Here is a 19387-nt window from a genome sequence, read left to right on the forward strand (position 1 = left end):
TTACAAAACATTTATTTGTACTACTTTTATTACGTTGGTAACCAGTTTATAATAGCAATAAGGCACCTCTGGGGTTTGTGATATATGGACAATATACCATGGCTAAGGGCTTTGTCCAGGCACGCCGTGTTGCGTCGTGCATAAGAACAGCCCTTAGCCATGGTATATTGGCAGTGGTGTAAAGTACTTAAGTAAAAATACTTGAAAGTACTACTTAAGTAGTTTTTTGGGGTATCTGTACTTTTCTTTATTATTTCTATTTTTGACAACTTTTACTTCACTACATTCCTAAAGAAAATTATGTACTTTTTACTCCATACATTTTCCCTGACACCCAAAAGTACTCGTTACATTTTGAATGCTTAGCAGGACAGGAAAATTGTCTAATTCACACACTTATCAAGAGAACATCCCTGGTCATCCCTACTGCCTCTGATCTGGTGGACTCACTCAACACATGCGTCGTTTGTAAATTATGTCTGAGTGTTAGAGCATGCCCCCGGCTATCCGTAAATAAATAAAAAACAAGAAAAATGATGCCGTCTGGTTTGCTTTATATAAGGAATTTGAAAATATTTATACTTTTACTCAGTGGTGTAAAGTACTTAAGGTAAACTACTTTAAAGTACTACTTAAGTAGTTTTTTGGGGTAACTGTACTTTACTTTACTATTTATATTTTGCAAACTTTTACTTTTACTTCACTACATTCCTAGAGAAAATAATGTACTTTTTACTCCATACATTTTCCCTGACACCCAAAAGTACTTGTTACATTTTGACTGGAAAAATTGTCCAATTCACACACTTATCAAGAGAACATCCCTGGTCATCCCTACTGCCTCTGATCTGGCAGACTCATTACACACAAATGCTTCGTTTGTAAATTATGTCTGAGTGTTGGAGTGTGCCCCTGGCTATCCGTCAATAAAAATTAAAATAAAATTGTGCCATCTGGTTTGTTTAATATAAGGAATTTGAAATGATTTGTACTTTTACTTTTGATACTTAAGTACAGTTTAGCAATTCCATTTACTTTTGATACTTAAGTATATTTAAACTCAAGTAGTATTTTACTGGGTGACTTTCACTTTTACTTGAGTCATTTTCTATTAAGGTATCTTTATGTTTACTAAAGTATGAAAATTGGGTACTTTTTCCACCACAGTATATCGGCCATATACCACACCTCCTCTGGCCTTATTGCTTAATTATACACTGTGTGGTTTGAGCCCTGAATGCTGATTGGCTGACTGCCGTGGTATATCAGACCATATACCAGGGGTATGACAAAATATTTATTTTAACTGCTCTAATTATGTTTGCAACCAGTTAATAATAGCAATAATTGCCAATATACCACACCCCCTCGGGCCTTATTGCTTAAGTATAGTAGGTCATCACACTTTCACTTTTGTGAGTTACTTTTATCTGAACTGCAGACTCCCTGGGCTATGAACCCTGCGCACTTGAATGTAAAAAAACAAAAACAAAATATTGAGCGGTACAAAAGAATGATTGAGCGATCAATGGCAAACCACAGAATCCCCTGTTCTATTTGGCCAATCGTTGCGCATCCTGGGCGGGGTTTGTAGCTCCGCTGGAAATGTGTTTTTTTCTTCGCTCTCGCAAGCAGGAGAGAGAGAATCCCAAAAATGACATCCAGATTGCAAGGGGAGCAGAGCAGAGGGTGAGTGAGAGAGAGACTGATAGAGAGAAAGAAAGAAAGAACTCAACAACCCGTTCAGTTTCAGAGAGAGAACAGAGAACATCAGCCAGCGCATGTTTTATTTTACAGCTTCATACTCGGCATCTTGTGGACTATTCCGACTTTAGAAATGTAGTTGGATACAAAGAAAACCTGGGAAGAATACACCAATGTGTTTTTGAAAACCAAAGCGTTAGCATAAACGTTTCCTGTTTCTTGACAACGTAGTAGAACGGAAAACCCCTTGGTTTGAACCCTGTGCTCCTCTCTCCAGTTTTGTGAAGATCACTGTCTGCTACAATCCAACGGTCAAGATGTGTGACCTGATGCCAGCTTCTCAACCTGCTGAAAAAATCGGCAAAATGAAAAAGTTGCGAAGAACTTTGTCAGAGAGCTTCAGTCGCATAGGTAAGTAGCCTACCCCTACTGTAGCGGTTATAGTGCAACAATGTAAAGCCTATCGCAGTACTAACGGTAATGGAAAACGGTGATGTAGCCTAGGGAACTATTATAATAATTTCCACTCCAGCTAGTCGGGACGATAGCGGAATTTCACTATTTTACAAAAAGCTGTCAAAAAAACAAAAAGAAATAGCGGTGGCACTCACTTTTACAACATTAAGATTATGCATTATGGCTTGTGTTGCTGCCATTCAACACATTGTTACACTGTGACCGTGAATGACATTAGCCAGAGTGCATTCTAAATACATGGCTATGATATTAGCTATGTGAATATTGTAAATGGGTAGTTCATGTTGAGTGTTATCATTACTGCCATATAACAAATCTGGGAATTGCCGATGTGCTTATTGTAGAACTGGAAGAAGCTTGCTATCCAAATGGCCCGCGTGCGTAAACCCAGGCATCTAAGCAGTTACACACACTGCATCTCTCTCTCTCTCTCTCTCTCTCTCTCTCTCTCTCTCTCTCTCTCTCTCTCTCTCTCTCTCTCTCTCTCTCTCTCTCTCTCTCTCTCTCTCCCTCTCTCCCTCTCTCTCTCATCCGCGTGTGATTCTGTACGGTTTGGTGCATTAAAGGCACACCAAATATCACTCACTATGTAGACGACTGCTATATATTCCCCCCTGCCCCCCAAATGAACTGCTCAGATGCAGTCTACAACAAGAAGAGGGAACATTTACCAATATGGGTCGAATCTAAGGCTGCATGAAAAAAAGGTCGGCATTGACTTTTCTGCTGCATGGATTGTCCTTGTCCATAATTATTGGTCACTGTTGCTGCTGATATCTGCATCAGCGCATCAACGTGGGGCACCGCACTATATAGGCATTGATTGATCACTCACTGTCTGTCTGTGTTTCACGGACGGTTTAACAAAGAGCATTACATCATAGTTTGAGAAGTTGGGCTTCTTGTAACCAAGTCATAGTGCTACATCCTTACTATATACCAGTATATTTTATTACTGTATTTCCATACATGTCCTAAAAAAACGCTCACACTCAATGTCACATCATAGTTCAGCCTGGTCTCATAGACTAGATGTAACATAATAAACTTAAATCCGGGACCTCAAATTAGTATGATAAGTAACCTTTGGTATGGTTACATAAGACAGATGGTTACTTAAGGCAAAAACAAAAGTAGGGTGGTTGGTCTGGGTGGAAAGGTTGCGAGTTCGAATCTCATCACGGACAACTTTAGAATTTTAGCTAATTAGCAACTTTGCAACTACTTACTACTTTTAGTTACTTTGCAACTACTTAGCATGTTAGCTAACCCTTCACCTAACCCTAATACTAACCTTAACCATTTTAGTCAACCCTTCCCCTAACCCTAACCTTAATCCTTTAACTCCTAAACTTAACTCTAACCTTAACCCTAACCCCTAGCCTAGCTAACATTTTCCAGCTAGCTAATGTTAGCTACCTAGCCAGAATTCGCAACATATCATACGTTTTGCAAAATCGTAACTTATAGTATGTTTTCGCAAATTCGTAACATATTGTATGTTTTACAAATTCGTAGCATATAATATGAATTGTAATTCGTAACATATCAAACGGAATGGGTGATGGACATCCTCAAGTTAATACAGATCATACGAAACGTAACATATCATACTAAATGGAATGTCTTTGATTTAAGTACAGAATAATATGAAATACTCTGACACCAGGTTGCACAGTTTGGAATATGATGTGGGACCCAGATTGTAGGTTATTTATCCTACCTTGCTATTCCAGGCTAGGCTACCACCTTGCATGTCAGTTGCCAACTGTTCTAAGGCCATGTACAGTAGGATCTGCAAACTCACAACTCCATCCTTGTCTTTTGACTGTTACTGTGTATTTCCAGTACATCACAATGACAGTGCAGCCTTCTGATTTTAGCTGAGGTGAGCTGGGATGAGACTGTTGGCCTACTTCAGGGATCATCAACTAGATTCAGCTGCGGGCCAATTTTTTCTTGAGCGGATGGTCAGGGGACCGGAACATAATTACATACACTGTATATCTCTATTATGCGTGGGAATACTTTGGAACCGATTTCCAAAATTAAAATCACTTGGAGCTGATTTGCTGGTATTTTTACAGTCTTTTATGTCCAACAATAATAATAATAATAAAAAAACATATGCATTTTTTTTTTTTATCACCAGTGGGCCGCCAGTTGGGGAACCCTGGCCTATTGTATATGTTACTTTGTCACCATAAATAATAACTTGGTTTACTGTTGAATAATGAAGATATATATCCCACGTGGATGAAACGTGGCATTGTTTGTTGTCTTCGTTTGGAAAGAGAATGGCATGGATTTTATTTGAGCTTGTTCCTCCGCCTACAAATACACGTTCATCCCATAAGATGGAATGCAAATGTAGCCCAACTGAGTGATTTAAGGGGGTTGGTTTGTTGTAGTTTCAGGGGGGGATGTGTTTCATGTAGGATTTAAAGGAAAAGCAGTGGAAGTGATGTGCTGGTTTGGTTTTCTGAAGTGTTCGGGTATTTGTTTTTCTTCTTTACTTTCGAGTGAAGTTGGGCAAAAACTGCCTCCCTGTTTTCTCTCTTAATGTTGAACGACTCCCACACAGTTCTCTCCTTGATGATCAGAAATGCAGTTGATGTAGGCTATTCTTTGTTTTCTTTGCTCCTCCTCTGTTACCGTGTTATAACACAGTGACTTGTAGACAGTATCTTATATTTATGTTCTAGAATACGAGTAATGTTTAGTTCTGTTTTGGTAATGTTTAATATGTCAGACTTGTATGTGAATGAGTGTTCAAACTAAATAACAATTCTACAGAGTCTTGTGTATTGACTCGAGTCCCCATGTAATGAAGTTGTAATGATGCTGCTGTGTTTTCTACGTTGAGGAAATTCTCCTCTCCTCTATGTGTCTATGTGTTCTCTGAAGAGAAAGATGACATTTTATGGCTCAGCGGCTAGATGACTCTGCTTCAAAACAATGCCATTGACATGAATAAGTCATTTTACATCTAGGCCAAACAAAATACTGTTACTACCATCTGTAACTTCCCCTTTCTCATTGTAGCAGATTAATTGTGATACCCTCCTATCAGATAATAATTATTGACTTCATTATGAGACATTTGTAATTAAAAATATATTTATTAGGCTATGTTTACGAAAAGCATTTTTCAGCACTCCTCCCAGGCAATATGGATTGATATGTCTTTCACAGTTAAAAACAAAGCTATCAAGATAAGAGCTGGTTGGCACTGAATGGCCCATACAGTACATCTAGCTGTCAAGTAGGAAACAATCACACCGGCAACACAGTATTGTTTACCTTCGTTTTCATAAATACGAAGGATATTGCTGTCAAATGCAATCACTATGACTTCCTGTAATTATAGTTATAGTGGAGAGAGAAAACAAGAGCTCATCAGTCACAACAATGGGCTGCTAATGTTGTGTTGCTCTCTCCCTGCCACACCTGGGTTAACATTTTATTTGAAATCTTTCAAAATAACTTTTAGCGTGTGCTTAAGCCTGCCTAGAATGTCATTTGGGTGGGGTGTGCACTTTTGGGACTATTCTATAGGTTCCGTTACACCAGGCAAGATCAATCAAGCACAGCTAAAGTATATTTAAAGATTTAAAATACTATTTGAAGTCAAACCAGGTGTGTTCCCGGCCATTCACTAGTCTACTAATGATGATGCAGTGTCTGGAAGGTCAGTCTAATAAAGCACAGACAAACTCTTCTTCTAAACGCTGCCAGTATCGGATCATGTTGATTGACCTCTGACTGTCTGCCAGAGCGTCTGCCTTAATGAAGGAAGCATAATGAATCTATCTCACACGAATAGGAAATCAGGACAGAATTACAGGGCTGTGTGTGTGTGTGTGTGTGTGTGTGTGTTATGAGTGAGTGCACACTGTGGTTGTAGTCACTGTTTTTGTTCCCTGTTCAAAAGACGTCAATGTGAGCCTGATTTTCCTCTTCTTCTCTCTTTTCTCCTTTCAGCTTTCAAGAAAGAGGACAGTGGCTTTGATGAGGTGAGTTCAAAATGAGTTAAATTTGGACAGCTGGTGAAATGATTGGCCCATTTTTCAGTGCAATGCAACAGTGTTTGATGGTAATGCTCATTGTGTTTATTGTGTGGTATCATGGATTGAATTCATAGACAGGCAATACTGGTGTTATGTAGTGCAGTAGTTTATTTCTATGAACTGTACTCAGTCAGTAGATTGCTTTGTAATGTATTCATGTGTACTGCATCAGGGCTGTCCTATTATCTCTGTAGTCCTAGTCCTCTGGGCCAGTGTTTGTCACTAGGAAGCCATCCAGACACATTATTCTGTGGACAGAGAAACGAACATCAGAATGATGAAGGTATTAGACAATGTTTTCCCAATGTATAACAATGCTGCATGCGTGTGTATGCGTGTGTGTGTGCTTGCATGCGCGTGTGTGTTGATGAGGAAGCCGATAAGGCCGTAGACACTAGGATATAAATGTTAAATGCGTTGGCAGGGAAATTCTGCTTGATTGCTCTTTTGAGTTGAAGAAACATAGATTTTTTTCACAAGCCCTCAATGCGGTGCTTTAGATTGGTATCTAAAGAGATGTCCTTGGTGAAAGATAAGGCTTAACTCCTGTGGTCTCTAAGCCTTTCCCTTTTCCAGTTGGAAATTAAAGTACACAATTATCTTTTTGGTTTCTGTCATGGTAGGACACAGATGTAATATTGGTGGAGTTTGTTTTACATGGCCCGGTGCCCCGGATGAGCAGTGTTTGCTCATTCCATTGGTCCTTAAGTGAAACCTCCACCCACCCACCCAGGGCACCGGGCAATGCAAAACAAACTCCACCAATATTACATCTGTGTCCTACCATGACAGAAACCAAAAAGATAATTTCATATTATCGTTATTATTTCATATTAAATCCAAATTCTGCGTCTCCTTCTTTTTAAAATAATATGCACACTAATACAGCAGCTCACTGTTTGCATGTCAGCATTTTTTTCCTACGACAACCGAGAAACGCAGGGCAGGATCAACTAGGGAATCATTATGTAATGTGAGCACCCACGTCCTGGGATTGAGGATGGAAGGAATGAAAGATTTGGTACAAGGAAATCAGGAAATGTGACCACATCCAAGTTGTTAAGATTTTAGAAGTCCTGTAGTGTATGCCCAGCATAACTGATTTTGTTTTTCTCATCTCTGGGGATGTCCCCTCCTCTCATGTCTAGCCCTACACAGCCATCATGTCCAGTACAGGGGTTATAAGAGTAATTGGCAATTACTCCATGCCCCTCTCTCTCTCTCTCTCTCTCTCTCTCTCTCTCTCTCTCTCTCTCTCTCTCTCTGTGTTCCACGGGACTGACTCACTCCCTCTGTCCTTCTCTTACCTTTCACTCTCTTTCTTTCTGAGGTCCAGGCCACGGGTCGGCATCTCTCTGAGGACTTTACGTAACACTGGCCTGGACTGGTGCTCACTGCCCTCTCTGTCTCTTTCTCCCTCACTCTCTCCTTCTCCCTCTCTCCCTCTCACTACTGTGGCCACCTGTCAGTTCTGGTTAGGCCCAAATGAGCATCTCCTCTCCCTGCTTGTGTGTAGAGAAGCAGATCTCTAACCTACCTCTCACTTTGGTCTTTGACCCCTGGCGGACTTACCATTAGGCAGAAGAGGCAATTGCCTCAGGCCTCACATCATCAAGGGACCTCATGAGCTGGGCATAAAAAAATATATATTAAAAAATATATATAATATTAAAATAATTTATCTGCTTGAGCCTCACCCCCCCCCCCCCCCCCCCCCCCCATGCGCCGCTCGAGGCAATAAAACAATCTCTATTTAAACTAGAGATATCCACCGATGTCGGCCTTCTGCATCTGTGGCGGAAGGTGGCAGAGCTACAGTGGTGTTTGTCAGACCAGGAGACATTAGGGAACTCGGTACTGGGCCGAAAAATGAATGGAATTCTGCTGTAAAAATTATTATATAATTTTTTGACTATCTTTTTTTTCATGTATGAATCTGTCATTCAATGCTATGGGTTAATAGCAGTAAGGCCAAATTCAATGTTTCATCAATTATTTTATTATTTATTTATTTTATTTTATTTTTACACTTACAGGGGACCTAAAATTCAAAATCAAATAGCTACATTTTCCTTGGTATGAGCATCTTAAAACAGTTCCATATGTTAGCTTAGTAGTAGTCTCGCGTTGCCACACCGCCAAAATCGCCTCGCTGTGTGGAGAATTTTGTATTGCAAAAACGGTTTGAATGGTCCGCTGGCGCCCAGCGGCAATATTTTGATTGGATGTTACTTTTCAAGAACCCTTCCCCACATGCCATTGGTGCCAGGTGTTATGTTCATCACTGTTTTCAGACCGAGAAGGACACATTTTACGGAGAGCTGGTCCATATGCTAGTTTGCAACATTGCAGAGAATGGAAAAAAACCAGGGGGGAAAACTGTTTTGTCAGAAGTGTGCTCTATACACAAAATCGACATACATCAACATATTTTGATGGGGTTTTAATCAGCGATTTCCTGGCCATCCTCAACATAGACTGTAAAAAGAATCACCAAGCACTGTTGTGCCTACGACACTAATTTAGTGAGCACTATTGGAGCTCTGCCCAAGCAAGGCATTTGATTGGTTTGACGTGTAGCGAGGCGTCACTGATTTACTTCCAGTCTCCACCCCATTTTGCTATTTTTCTGCCATGAACCTGTATTAGGGAAGCCTGGTTCTCAACGAGGCTAGCTTAGTAGAAACCCAGCCCTGGGTGAAACAATACACGTCTTTAGTAAAAAAGCAGGTGCTGCTGATAATACTGCCATCGCAATAAAGATTATGGCATGTCATACTCTTTTTTTGACCAGACAGCATCAGATACATTGGCTACATATAGTAAGACAGAGGGGTGCTGTGTCGCTCGCCCGGATGCTTTCGCCGGTGAGATAGTTTCAGCCTCTTGCGAATTGAAGGAAAGTTGGTGGGTGCACAATGCACTGTTCGGATGCTGGAATTATTTTGGATGAACGTGCGAAGGTAACCTACTTTTTGAAGTGATTTGTTTGACAATCAGATGAAAACATCATGACTGGTTGTGTTCATGGCACATTAAAAGGTAATACAGACTGGCCTCAGACTGGGGCCTCCAAATCACTAAGCCCGCCCCTGGTCCTGACTGAGCTTTCTCTCTCTCTCTCTCTCTCTCTCTCTCTCTCTCTCTCTCTCTCTCTCTCTCTCTCCACTCTCTTGTAATCTACTGTCTCTCTTTCCTACCTTCCCTCTTTCTCACTTTCCCCCTCGCTCTCGCTCTCTCTCTCTTTCACTCTCTTGTAATCTGCAGTCTCAGCTCTGTGGTTGCACTGAGGAAGTGATGATTCTCTTTTTAAGACTTTGCCATCACAGGGGCTTTGCATTATTTGTGTTGGCACTGGAGTCTGGCTGTATATGAAATGGCTGTATATAAAATTTTTATTTAACATTGGCACTGTGACTTGCCAATTTGCCATTAGTTATGTTTCCTGTGATAATGCTGATGAACATAGATTAGATATATATCGCCGCCACCAGTCCATTTTATGTTACTGAATAAGGGACTTTTGTGGTGAAATAATGTGAACTGAACCGTTCCAAGAAGCCGGTGCCCTGGGAAAAAGCCCGGACCATTGGCTCTAAATGGCCTCTGCCGCCAGGGAAAAAATTTAAGGAATTTGGGAAAGAAAAATAACAATTTCCTGTGCAGCTCCAGGGTGTCTCTGAGGGTGCAGTAAGGAGAGGAATTAGCCCGCGTGTGTTTGTGTCTTAAAGAAGGGCCCATTGTTTGCTACATTGTTCAACTGATGCCCATTCATCATGGGCAGAACACCACGAGTCTGATTAAAATGTACCCAGAGTAGCTAGCCTACTACACTGCCTGAAGAATTATCAACAGTACCCTGTTAGTTTGTCTTGATATAAAATTGTTGCTCCAAGGTAATGTGACTGTATCTGGCACAGAAAGGGATATCATCTGATCATAACTCCCAGAGAAAGAGACCAGTCATCCACAGCAGTCTTGTTCCCCTCTCTCCTCTTACCAGACGCTCTTATCCAGAGCGACTTACAGTTAGTGAGTGCATACATTATTATTTAATTTTTTCATACTGGCCCCCCATGGGAATCGAACCCACAACCCTGGCGTTGCAAACGCCATGCTCTACATCCCTGCCGGCCATTCCCTCCCCTACCCTGGACGACGCTGGGCCAATTGTGCGCCGCCCCATGGGTCTCCCGGTCGCAGCCGGCTACAACAGAGCCTGGATTCGAACCAGGATCTCTAGTGGCACAGCTAGCACTGCGATGCAGTGCCTTAGACCACTGCACCACTCGCACCACTCTTCTCTCTGTCCCTCTCTCCTCTTCTCTCTGTCCCTCTCTCCTCTTCTCTCTGTCCCTCTCTCCTCTTCTCTCTGTCCCTCTCTCCTCTTCTCTCTGTCCTTTCTTCCCGTCTTTCTGTCCCTCTCTCTCTCTTTCTCCTTGCCCCCTCTCCTAGTGGAAACCCAGGCGCTGTGCTATGCTGTATGGCTGGCTGAATGTTAAATAACACTGCTGTGGTTTGACTGTTCTTTTACAGAAGGCTGTTAGAGAACTCTGGGACCCTGAAATACACACACACACACACACACACACACACACACACACACACACACACACACACACACACACACACACACACACACACACACACACACACACACACTGGATTGCTGAAATGGCCTCTACTTAAGAGGAAGTCTCAGGAGGCATCATGTTGAGCCATTAGTATGGGCAGAATGTAAAGGATGGCCTCTGTGTGTGTGTGTGTGTGTGTGTGTGTGTGTGTGTGTGTGTGTGTGTGTGTGTGTGTGTGTGTGGTAGCACGCAGACGTCCTCAGCTGCTGCCCCATTAACTCAATCCAATTTGAGTTAACATGTAAGCCGAGTTCCATGAATGTCGCTTTGTCTTCACTTCACACAATGTATGCACACAGAGAAATGAAAATGTGTTGCAATGCAAACAATAACTTCTGTATAATGACAATTGCTAAATATTATTAGGTTAAAGCCAAGGTCTTCAATTATTTTTGGCTATTAATAATACTTTTCTCCTTCCTTATTTTCTCCTTTCTCTCTCTCTTCTGTCTCTGTCGCACGAGAACTTCATTATCTATTCTCAGCAGAATTGGAGTCTGGCACATTGAATAATTGCATGTGTTTGGTGTCAGGATCAGAAATTAATGCAATAAACATCCTCATCTATCACATTAAAGACTCCACCAATATTAGTGGAGAAGCCATTAAGACTGAAGCGGATGGAAAATCTGTCATTTATTTCACAGGAAACAAATCACCTTTTGGTTTTTGGGAGTTATCTGAAGGTTTCATAAAGGGAGGAACATTGCTATGCTGTCATCATCGTCATCTGTGTCATCATCGTTTATGTCATCACTAGCAGTCAGTCACGTCTTGAATAGCAGTCTAGAATAGGCTGGAGTCATTCCTACAGCCTCCATGTCTTAGAATGTTAGCATGCCAAGGGCGGAGGGAGAGAAATGGCGAGAAGAGAGATGCCTGGAATAGTGAGTTTTTTCTTTGTCAGGGGATGGAGGGAGGGTTGGGTCACAGTTAAGCCCCAGTGAGGGACTGCTAGGTGGGGTAGGCAGGGGAGAGAGGAGGAGGAGGAGGGGGAGGGAGACAGAGAGGCGCTGTCACATATGTTCTGCTACGGTGATCCTCCGGGACGGACACAGCCCAGCAGAACACCCATATAGACCATGGATATTCTCTCTCTCTCTCTCTCTCTCTCTCTCTCTCTCTCTCTCTCTCTCTCTCTCTCTCTCTCTCTCTCTCTCTCTCTCTCTCTCTCTCTCTCTATATATATATATATATATATATATATATATATATATATATATATATACACTGCTCAAAAAAATTAAGGGAACACTTAAACAACACAATGTAACTCCAAGTCAATCACACTTCTGTGAAATCAAACTGTCCACATAGGAAGCAACACTGATTGACAATAAATGTCACATGCTGTTGTGCAAATGGAATAGACAACAGGTGGAAATTATAGGCAATTAGCAAGACACCCCCAATAAAGGACTGGTTTTGCATGTGGTGACCACAGACCACTTCTCAGTTCCTATGCTTCCTGGCTGATGTTTTGGTCACTTTTGAATGCTGGCGGTGCTTTCACTCTAGTGGTAGCATGAGACGGAGTCCACAACCCACACAAGTGGCTCAGGTAGTGCAGCTCATCCAGGATGGCACATCAATGCGAGCTGTGGCAAGAAGGTTTGCTGTGTCTGTCAGCGTAGTGTCCAGAGCATGGAGGCGCTACCAGGAGACAGGCCAGTACATCAGGAGATGTGGAGGAGGCCGTAGGAGGGCAACAACCCAGCAGCAGGACTGCTACCTCCGCCTTCGTGCCAGGAGGAGCAGGAGGAGCACTGCCAGAGCCCTGCAAAATGACCTCCAGCAGGCCACAAATGTGCATGTGTCTGCTCAAACGGTCAGAAACAGACTCCATGAGGGTGGTATGAGGGCCCGACGTCCACAGGTGGGGGTTGTGCTTACAGCCCAACACCGTGCAGGACGTTTGGCATTTGCCAGAGAACACCAAGATTGGCAAATTCGCCACTGGCGCCCTGTGCTCTTCACAGATGAAAGCAGGTTCACACTGAGCACGTGACAGACGTGACAGAGTCTGGAGACGCCGTGGAGAACGTTCTGCTGCCTGCAACATCCTCCAGCATGACCGGTTTGGCGGTGGGTCAGTCATGGGTGTGGGTGGCATTTCTTTGGGGCTCGCCAGAGGTAGCCTGACTGCCATTAGGTACCGAGATGAGATCCTCAGACCCCTTGTGAGACCATATGCTGGTGCGGTTGGCCCTGGGTTCCTCCTAATGCAAGACAATGCTAGACCTCATGTGGCTGGAGTGTGTCAGCAGTTCCTGCAAGAGGAAGGCATTGATGCTATGGACTGGCCTGCCCGTTCCACAGACCTGAATCCAATTGAGCACATCTGGGACATCATGTCTCGCTCCATCCACCAACGCCACGTTGCACCACAGACTGTCCAGGAGTTGGCGGATGCTTTAGTCCAGGTCTGGGAGGAGATCCCTCAGGAGACCATCCGCCACCTCATCAGGAGCATGCCCAGGCGTTGTAGGGAGGTCATACAGGCACGTGGAGGCCACACACACTACTGAGCCTCATTTTGACTTGTTTTAAGGACATTACATCAAAGTTGGATCAGCCTGTAGTGTGGTTTTCCACTTTAATTTTGAGGGTGACTCCAAATCCAGACCTCCATGGGTTGATAAATTTGATTTCCATTGATAATTTTGTGTGATTTTGTTGTCAGCACATTCAACTATGTAAATAAAAAAGTATTTGATAAGATTATTTCATTCATTCAGATCTAGGATGTGTTATTTTAGTGTTCCCTTTATTTTTTTGAGCAGTGTATATATATATATGTATATATATATGCAATATATATATACTACCGTTCAAAGGTTTGGGGTCACTTCGAAATGTCCTTGTTTTCCATGAAAACATACATGAAATGAGTTTGAATAGGAAATATAGCAAAATGCGTAGGAAATGTAGTCATTGACAAGGTTAGAAATAATGATTTTTAATTGAAATAATAATTGCTCCTACAACAGCTCAATAGGGTTGATATCCAGTGACTGTGCTGGCCACTCCATTATAGACAGAATACCAGCTGACTGCTTCTTTCCTAAATAGTTATTGCATAGTTTGGAGCTGTGCTTTGGGTCATTGTCCTGTTGTAGGGGGAAATTGGCTCCAATCAAGCGCCGTCCACAGGGTATGACATGGCGTTGCAAAAATGGAGTGATAGCCTTCCTTCTTCAAGATCCCTTTTACCCTGTACAAATCTCCCACTCTACCACCACCAAAGCACCCCCAGACCATCACATTGCCTCCACCATGCTTGACAGATGGCATCAGCACTCAAATTCTTGCATGGAATAGCCTTCATTTCTCAGAACAAGAATAGACTGACGAGTTCCAGAATAAAAGTTATTTTGTTTCTGGCCATTTTGAGGCTGTATCAAACCCACAATTGGTGATGCTCCAGATACTTAACTAGTCTCAAGAAGGCCAGTTTTATTGCTCCTTTAATCAGCACAACAGTTTTCAGCTGTGCTAACATAATTGCAAAAGGGTTTTCTAATGATTAATTAGCCTTTTAAAATGATAAACTTGGATTAGCAAACACGTGCCATTGGAACACAGGACTGATGGTTGCTGATAATGGGCCTCTGTACGCCTATGTAGATATTCCATTAAAAATCTGCCGTTTCCAGCTACAATAGCCATTTACAACATTAACAATGTCGACACTGTATTTATGATCAATTTGATGTTATTTTAATGGATATTTTTTTTTGCTTTGACCCCAAACTTTTTAACGGTAGTGTATATATATTTATTTATTTATTTCTCTCTCTCTCTCTCTCTCTCTCTCTCTCTCTCTCTCTCTCTCTCTCTCTCTCTCTCTCTCTCTCTCTCTCTCTCTCTCTCTCTCTCTCTCTCTCTCTCTCCTCTCTCTCTCTCTCTCTCTCTCTCTCTCTCTCTCTCTCTCTCTCTCTCTCTCTCTCTCTCCTCTCTCTCTCTGTTGCTCCCTCTCTCTGACTCCATTGAACTCCAGGTCTTTACCATGACTTTAACGTTGCTTTCTGTCTCAGAGCACAAATGTCTGTTGGCAGAAACTGGTTGGAATACACTGGTGGTTAAGAGAGGAGAGGAGGGGAGGGCAGCTGGAACATTGTGGATGTATTTAATATTCTTCCTGAGTTACATAGCCACAGAGGTGTGACAGTTTGTGTAGCTTTTATTGGATGTCTATTTCACACCATTAGACTTTAATTAAGTAAAAAATGCTGTCAGAACCTGTTGCCATTGTCATATTGCATCTCGACCGGCCATACATCCATCTGTTCTCCCACGAGCGCACACCTCTGTCTCTAAGCCAAGGTCAGTGGTGATTGTTATTCGGTTAAAACACTTCCATTGAGAATTCAACATGCTTAGAAAATGCAAGCTACTAACACCCCCTATTGATTTTTAGTAAAATCTTCGTTGTTCGAAGTTAAATTAAAACAGCGTATTTTGATGACTTTGAAAAATCCAATCAATGTTCTACATTGATACATGTCGGCACGGTAGCGTTGATTAGAGGGGTTGACTCACTGATTCCTGCTTTCAGGTCCCATTGACTTTCATGTCCTATAATGTTGTTCAAGTAAATCTCCACATGAATTCCATAACTGGTTGAGCTAGAAATGGGTGAAAGGAAAAGTAAAGGCCATATCTGTGAGTAAATCAGGAGGAGAGATAAAAAGGTTTGACGAAAAAGAACGAGTAAGGGCCGTAGAGGCTAAGGAAGAGAGGAGAAGAGGAGGAGAGTACCAGGAGACCAGCAGTGGCCTTCGGTGTGAAACACCATGGTGTTGATTAGAACCTTCCTTCCCCTAACACTGATAACACATACACACACACACACGCACACTGATATCACACACAGCTGGCGCCCATGGCTTATCGATTCGCCTAGCGGTGTGATCGCCAATGTCACCGCCCCTGGATGTGTCTCAAGATTACCGTCCTCCCCATCCCCAAGCCCCAGGGTTCCCGTCCCCTCACGCCCCCCAGATAAGGGACAGGTTCAGAGGTAATTGGGAATCTAGATAATGTACCTCTCCCGGTGAGCATCACAATGGGCAACAACGTACGGCGAACGCTCTTTAATGTTATCGTCAAGGACTCAAATAAAATTATCAAAGATGACATGCATTGTCTTTCAGGATCACACCCTGTTATTCTGAGAGACCTGTCAGCTTGCAGAGGTGATGTTTCACTGCAGTCAGCACCGTTGTTGATGTCATATACTATAGTTCTATTGGGAGATTGTGGATCCTGTCACTGACAGATATACAGTACCAGTCAAAAGTTTGGACACACCTACTCATTCAAGAGTTCTTCTTTATTGTTACTATTTTCTACATTGTAGAATAATAGTGAAGACATAAAAACTATGAAAGAACACATATGGAATCATGGAGTAACCAAAAAAGTGTTATATTTGAGATTCTTCAAAGTAGCCACCCTTTGCCTTGATGACAGCTTTGCACACTCTTGGCATTCTCTCAACCAGCTTCATGAGGAATGGTTTTCCAACAGTCTTGAAGGAGTTCCCACATATACTGAGCACTTGTTGGCTGCTTTTCCTTCACTCTGCGGTCCAACTCATCCCAAACCATCTCAATTGGGTTGAGGTCGGGTGATTGTGGAGGCCAGGTCATCTGATGCAGCACTCCATCACTCTCCTTGTTGGTCAAAAAGGCCTTACACAGCCTGGAGGTGTGTTGGGTCATTGTCCTGTTGAAAAACAAATGATAGTCCCACTAAGCACAAACCAGATGGGATGGTGTATCGCTGCAGAATGCTGTGGTAGCCATGCTGGTTAAGTGTGCCTTGAATTCTAAATAAATCACAGACAGCGTCACCAGCAAAGTATCCCCACACCCTCACACCTCCTCCTCCATGCTTCACGGTGGGAACCACACATGCGGAGATCAAAAAACTAAAATTTGGACTCATCAGACCAAAGGACAGATTTCCACCGGTCTAATGTCCATTGCTCGTGTTTCTTGGCCCAAGCAAGTCTCTTCTTATTATTAGTGTCCTTTAGTAGTGGTTTCTTTGCAGCTATTCGAAAATGAAGGCCTGATTCACGCAGTCTCCTCTGAACAGAGGTAGCTTAGTGAGTAAGGTAGCTTAGTGGGTAAGAGCGTTGTGCCAGTAACCGAAAGGTCGCTGGTTCTAATCCCAGAGCCGACTAGGTGAAAAATCTGTCAATGTGCCCTTAAGCAAGGCACTTAACCCTAATTGCTCCTGTAAGTCGCTCTGGATAAGAGCGTCTGCTAAATGACAAAAAATGTAAGTTGAGATGTGTCTGTTACTTGAACTCTGTGAAGCATTTATTTGGGCTGCAATCTGAGGTGCAGTTAACTCTAATGAACTTATCCTCTGCAGCAGAGGTAACTCTTGGTCTTCCTTTCCTGTGGCGGTCCTCATGAGAGCCAGTTTCATCATAGCGCTTGATGGTTTTGCGACTGCACTTGAAGAAACTTTCAAAGTTCTTGAAATTTTCTGGATTGACTGACCTTCATGTCTTGAAGTAATGATGGACTGTAGTTTCTCTTTGCTTATTTGAGCATTTTTTGCCATAATATGGACTTGGTATTTTACCGAATAGGGCTATCTTCTGTATACCACCCCTACCTTGTCACAAAACAACTGATTGGCTCAAACGCATTAAGAAGGAAAGAAATTCCACAAATTAACTTTTAAGAAGGCACACCTGTTAATTGAAATGCATTCCAGGTGACTACCTCATGAAGCTGGTTGAGAGAATGTCAAGAGTGTGCAAAGCTGTCATCAAGGCAAATGGTGGCTACTTTGAAGAATCTAAAATATAAATATATTTTGATTTGTTTAACAGTTTTTTGGTTACTACATGATTCCATATGTGTTATTTCATAGTTTTGATGTCTTCACTATTATTCTATAATGTAGAAAATAGTAAAATTAAGAAAAACCCTGGAATGAGTAGGTGTGTCCAAACTTTTGACTGGTACTGTATATATTTCATATCTACCATTAATCTATAAGTAGGACTTTGAGCCATAAGTAGGACTGGAACCGCTATAACTTAAGCTGCAGATTAGAACAGGTAGGATCCATATGCTTTTAAATAGAGTAAAACCAAACCTGTGAGTTCTTACAGTGTGATCAGAGGACGACTGACTTCTCACTCATTTCTATGGTCTCTGTAGTTCCCGGGAGAGACAGATGATTCCCGGAGGTTTCTTCCCGTTCCGTACTGCACGGAATCATCCGGCTTTAATCACGGCAGGATTCCATTTCACACTTTTCGCTCACTGTGCTGCTAACCTTCCTCTCTGTAAGCTGCTTAGCCATACTATCAGACAGTGAATATCATTAAATAAAGTTTTAAGCCATGGTAGGAAGGGAACGATAAGTAAGGAATCTGAATGAGATTAGGTCGGAGTAGGTCAGGGGAATAGTTTCTGAAACCAGAAGCTACTCTCTCTGAGACGCTAGCTAGAGAATCCTCTTCTCAGTTTCTTTCACGACTGAGACATTTTAGGGGACATTTTGTTGGGTTGGAGTATGTCTCTCTGTGAGCCGGGGTGGATGTTTCTAGAGGGTGTTCACCCACTGTCCTGTTGCACTGCGGAGGCGCTCAACGGTCTCTTCATTGTATACAGATATTCAAGGATGTGTGTGTGTGTGTGTGTGTGTGTGTGTGTATTTTCCTAGACAGGCAAGCTTTCGATGTTAGGTTATTTAGGTTGTCTGTTTGTTGAGCTTTACACTTTGTGAGTCTGGTCCTCCTGAAATGCAGCAGACGTTGACTTGAATTCACTCAGACATTAAGCAGATCCTACTCATATACACAACACACTCACACACTAACACACACACACACACTCACACACACACACACCTACACACACTCACACACACTCTCTCACACACACACACACACACACACTCACACAAACTGGGAATGTTGCTCCTAATTGCCCTCTCTCTTGTCCACTCCATTCCTCTTTACATTCTCTCTCTCTCTCTCTATCACTCTCTCTCTCTCTCTCTCTCTCTCTCTCTCTCTCTCTCTCTCTCTCTCTCTCTCTCTCTCTCTCTCTCCCTTGGTCTAACTCCATCTCTCTCTCTCTCTCTCTCTCTCTCTCTCTCTCTCTCTCCCTTGGTCTAACTCTCTCTCTCTCTCCCTTGGTCTAACTCCATCTCTCTCTCTCTCTCTCTCTCTCTCTCTCTTGATCTAACTCCATCTATCTCTCTCTCTCTCTCTCTCTCTCTCTCTCTCTCTCTCCCTTGGTCTAACTCCATCTCTCTCTCTCTCTCCCTTGGTCTAACTCCATCTCTCTCTCTCTCTCTCTCTCTTCTCTCTCTCTCTCTCTCTCTCTCTCTCTCTCCCTTGGTCTAACTCTCTCTCTCTCTCTCCCTTGGTCTAACTCCATCTCTCTCTCTCTCTCTCTCTCTCTCCCTTGGTCTAACTCCATCTCTCTCTCTCTCTCTCTCTCTCTCTCTCTCTCTCTCTCT

General features: G+C 42.6%; 1 protein-coding gene across 1 annotated transcript in view; it reads left to right on the forward strand.

Annotated features, from left to right (window-relative positions):
* The first annotated feature begins 1663 nt into the window (after positions 1–1663).
* The window catches only part of LOC311111543 (cyclin-dependent kinase 14), a 90832-nt gene continuing 73108 nt past the window's right edge, over positions 1664–19387 (forward strand). Inside the window, exons 1-2 of the mRNA XM_084154295.1 lie at positions 1664–2115; positions 6166–6197. Coding sequence (XP_084010421.1) covers positions 2022–2115; positions 6166–6197 — 126 coding nt within the window. The 5' untranslated portion in view covers positions 1664–2021. The remainder of the gene's footprint in view (positions 2116–6165; positions 6198–19387) is intronic.

This window comes from Coregonus lavaretus, assembly GCF_964263955.1.
Source record: "Coregonus lavaretus genome assembly, chromosome: 3".
NCBI classification, from domain to species: domain Eukaryota; kingdom Metazoa; phylum Chordata; class Actinopteri; order Salmoniformes; family Salmonidae; genus Coregonus; species Coregonus lavaretus.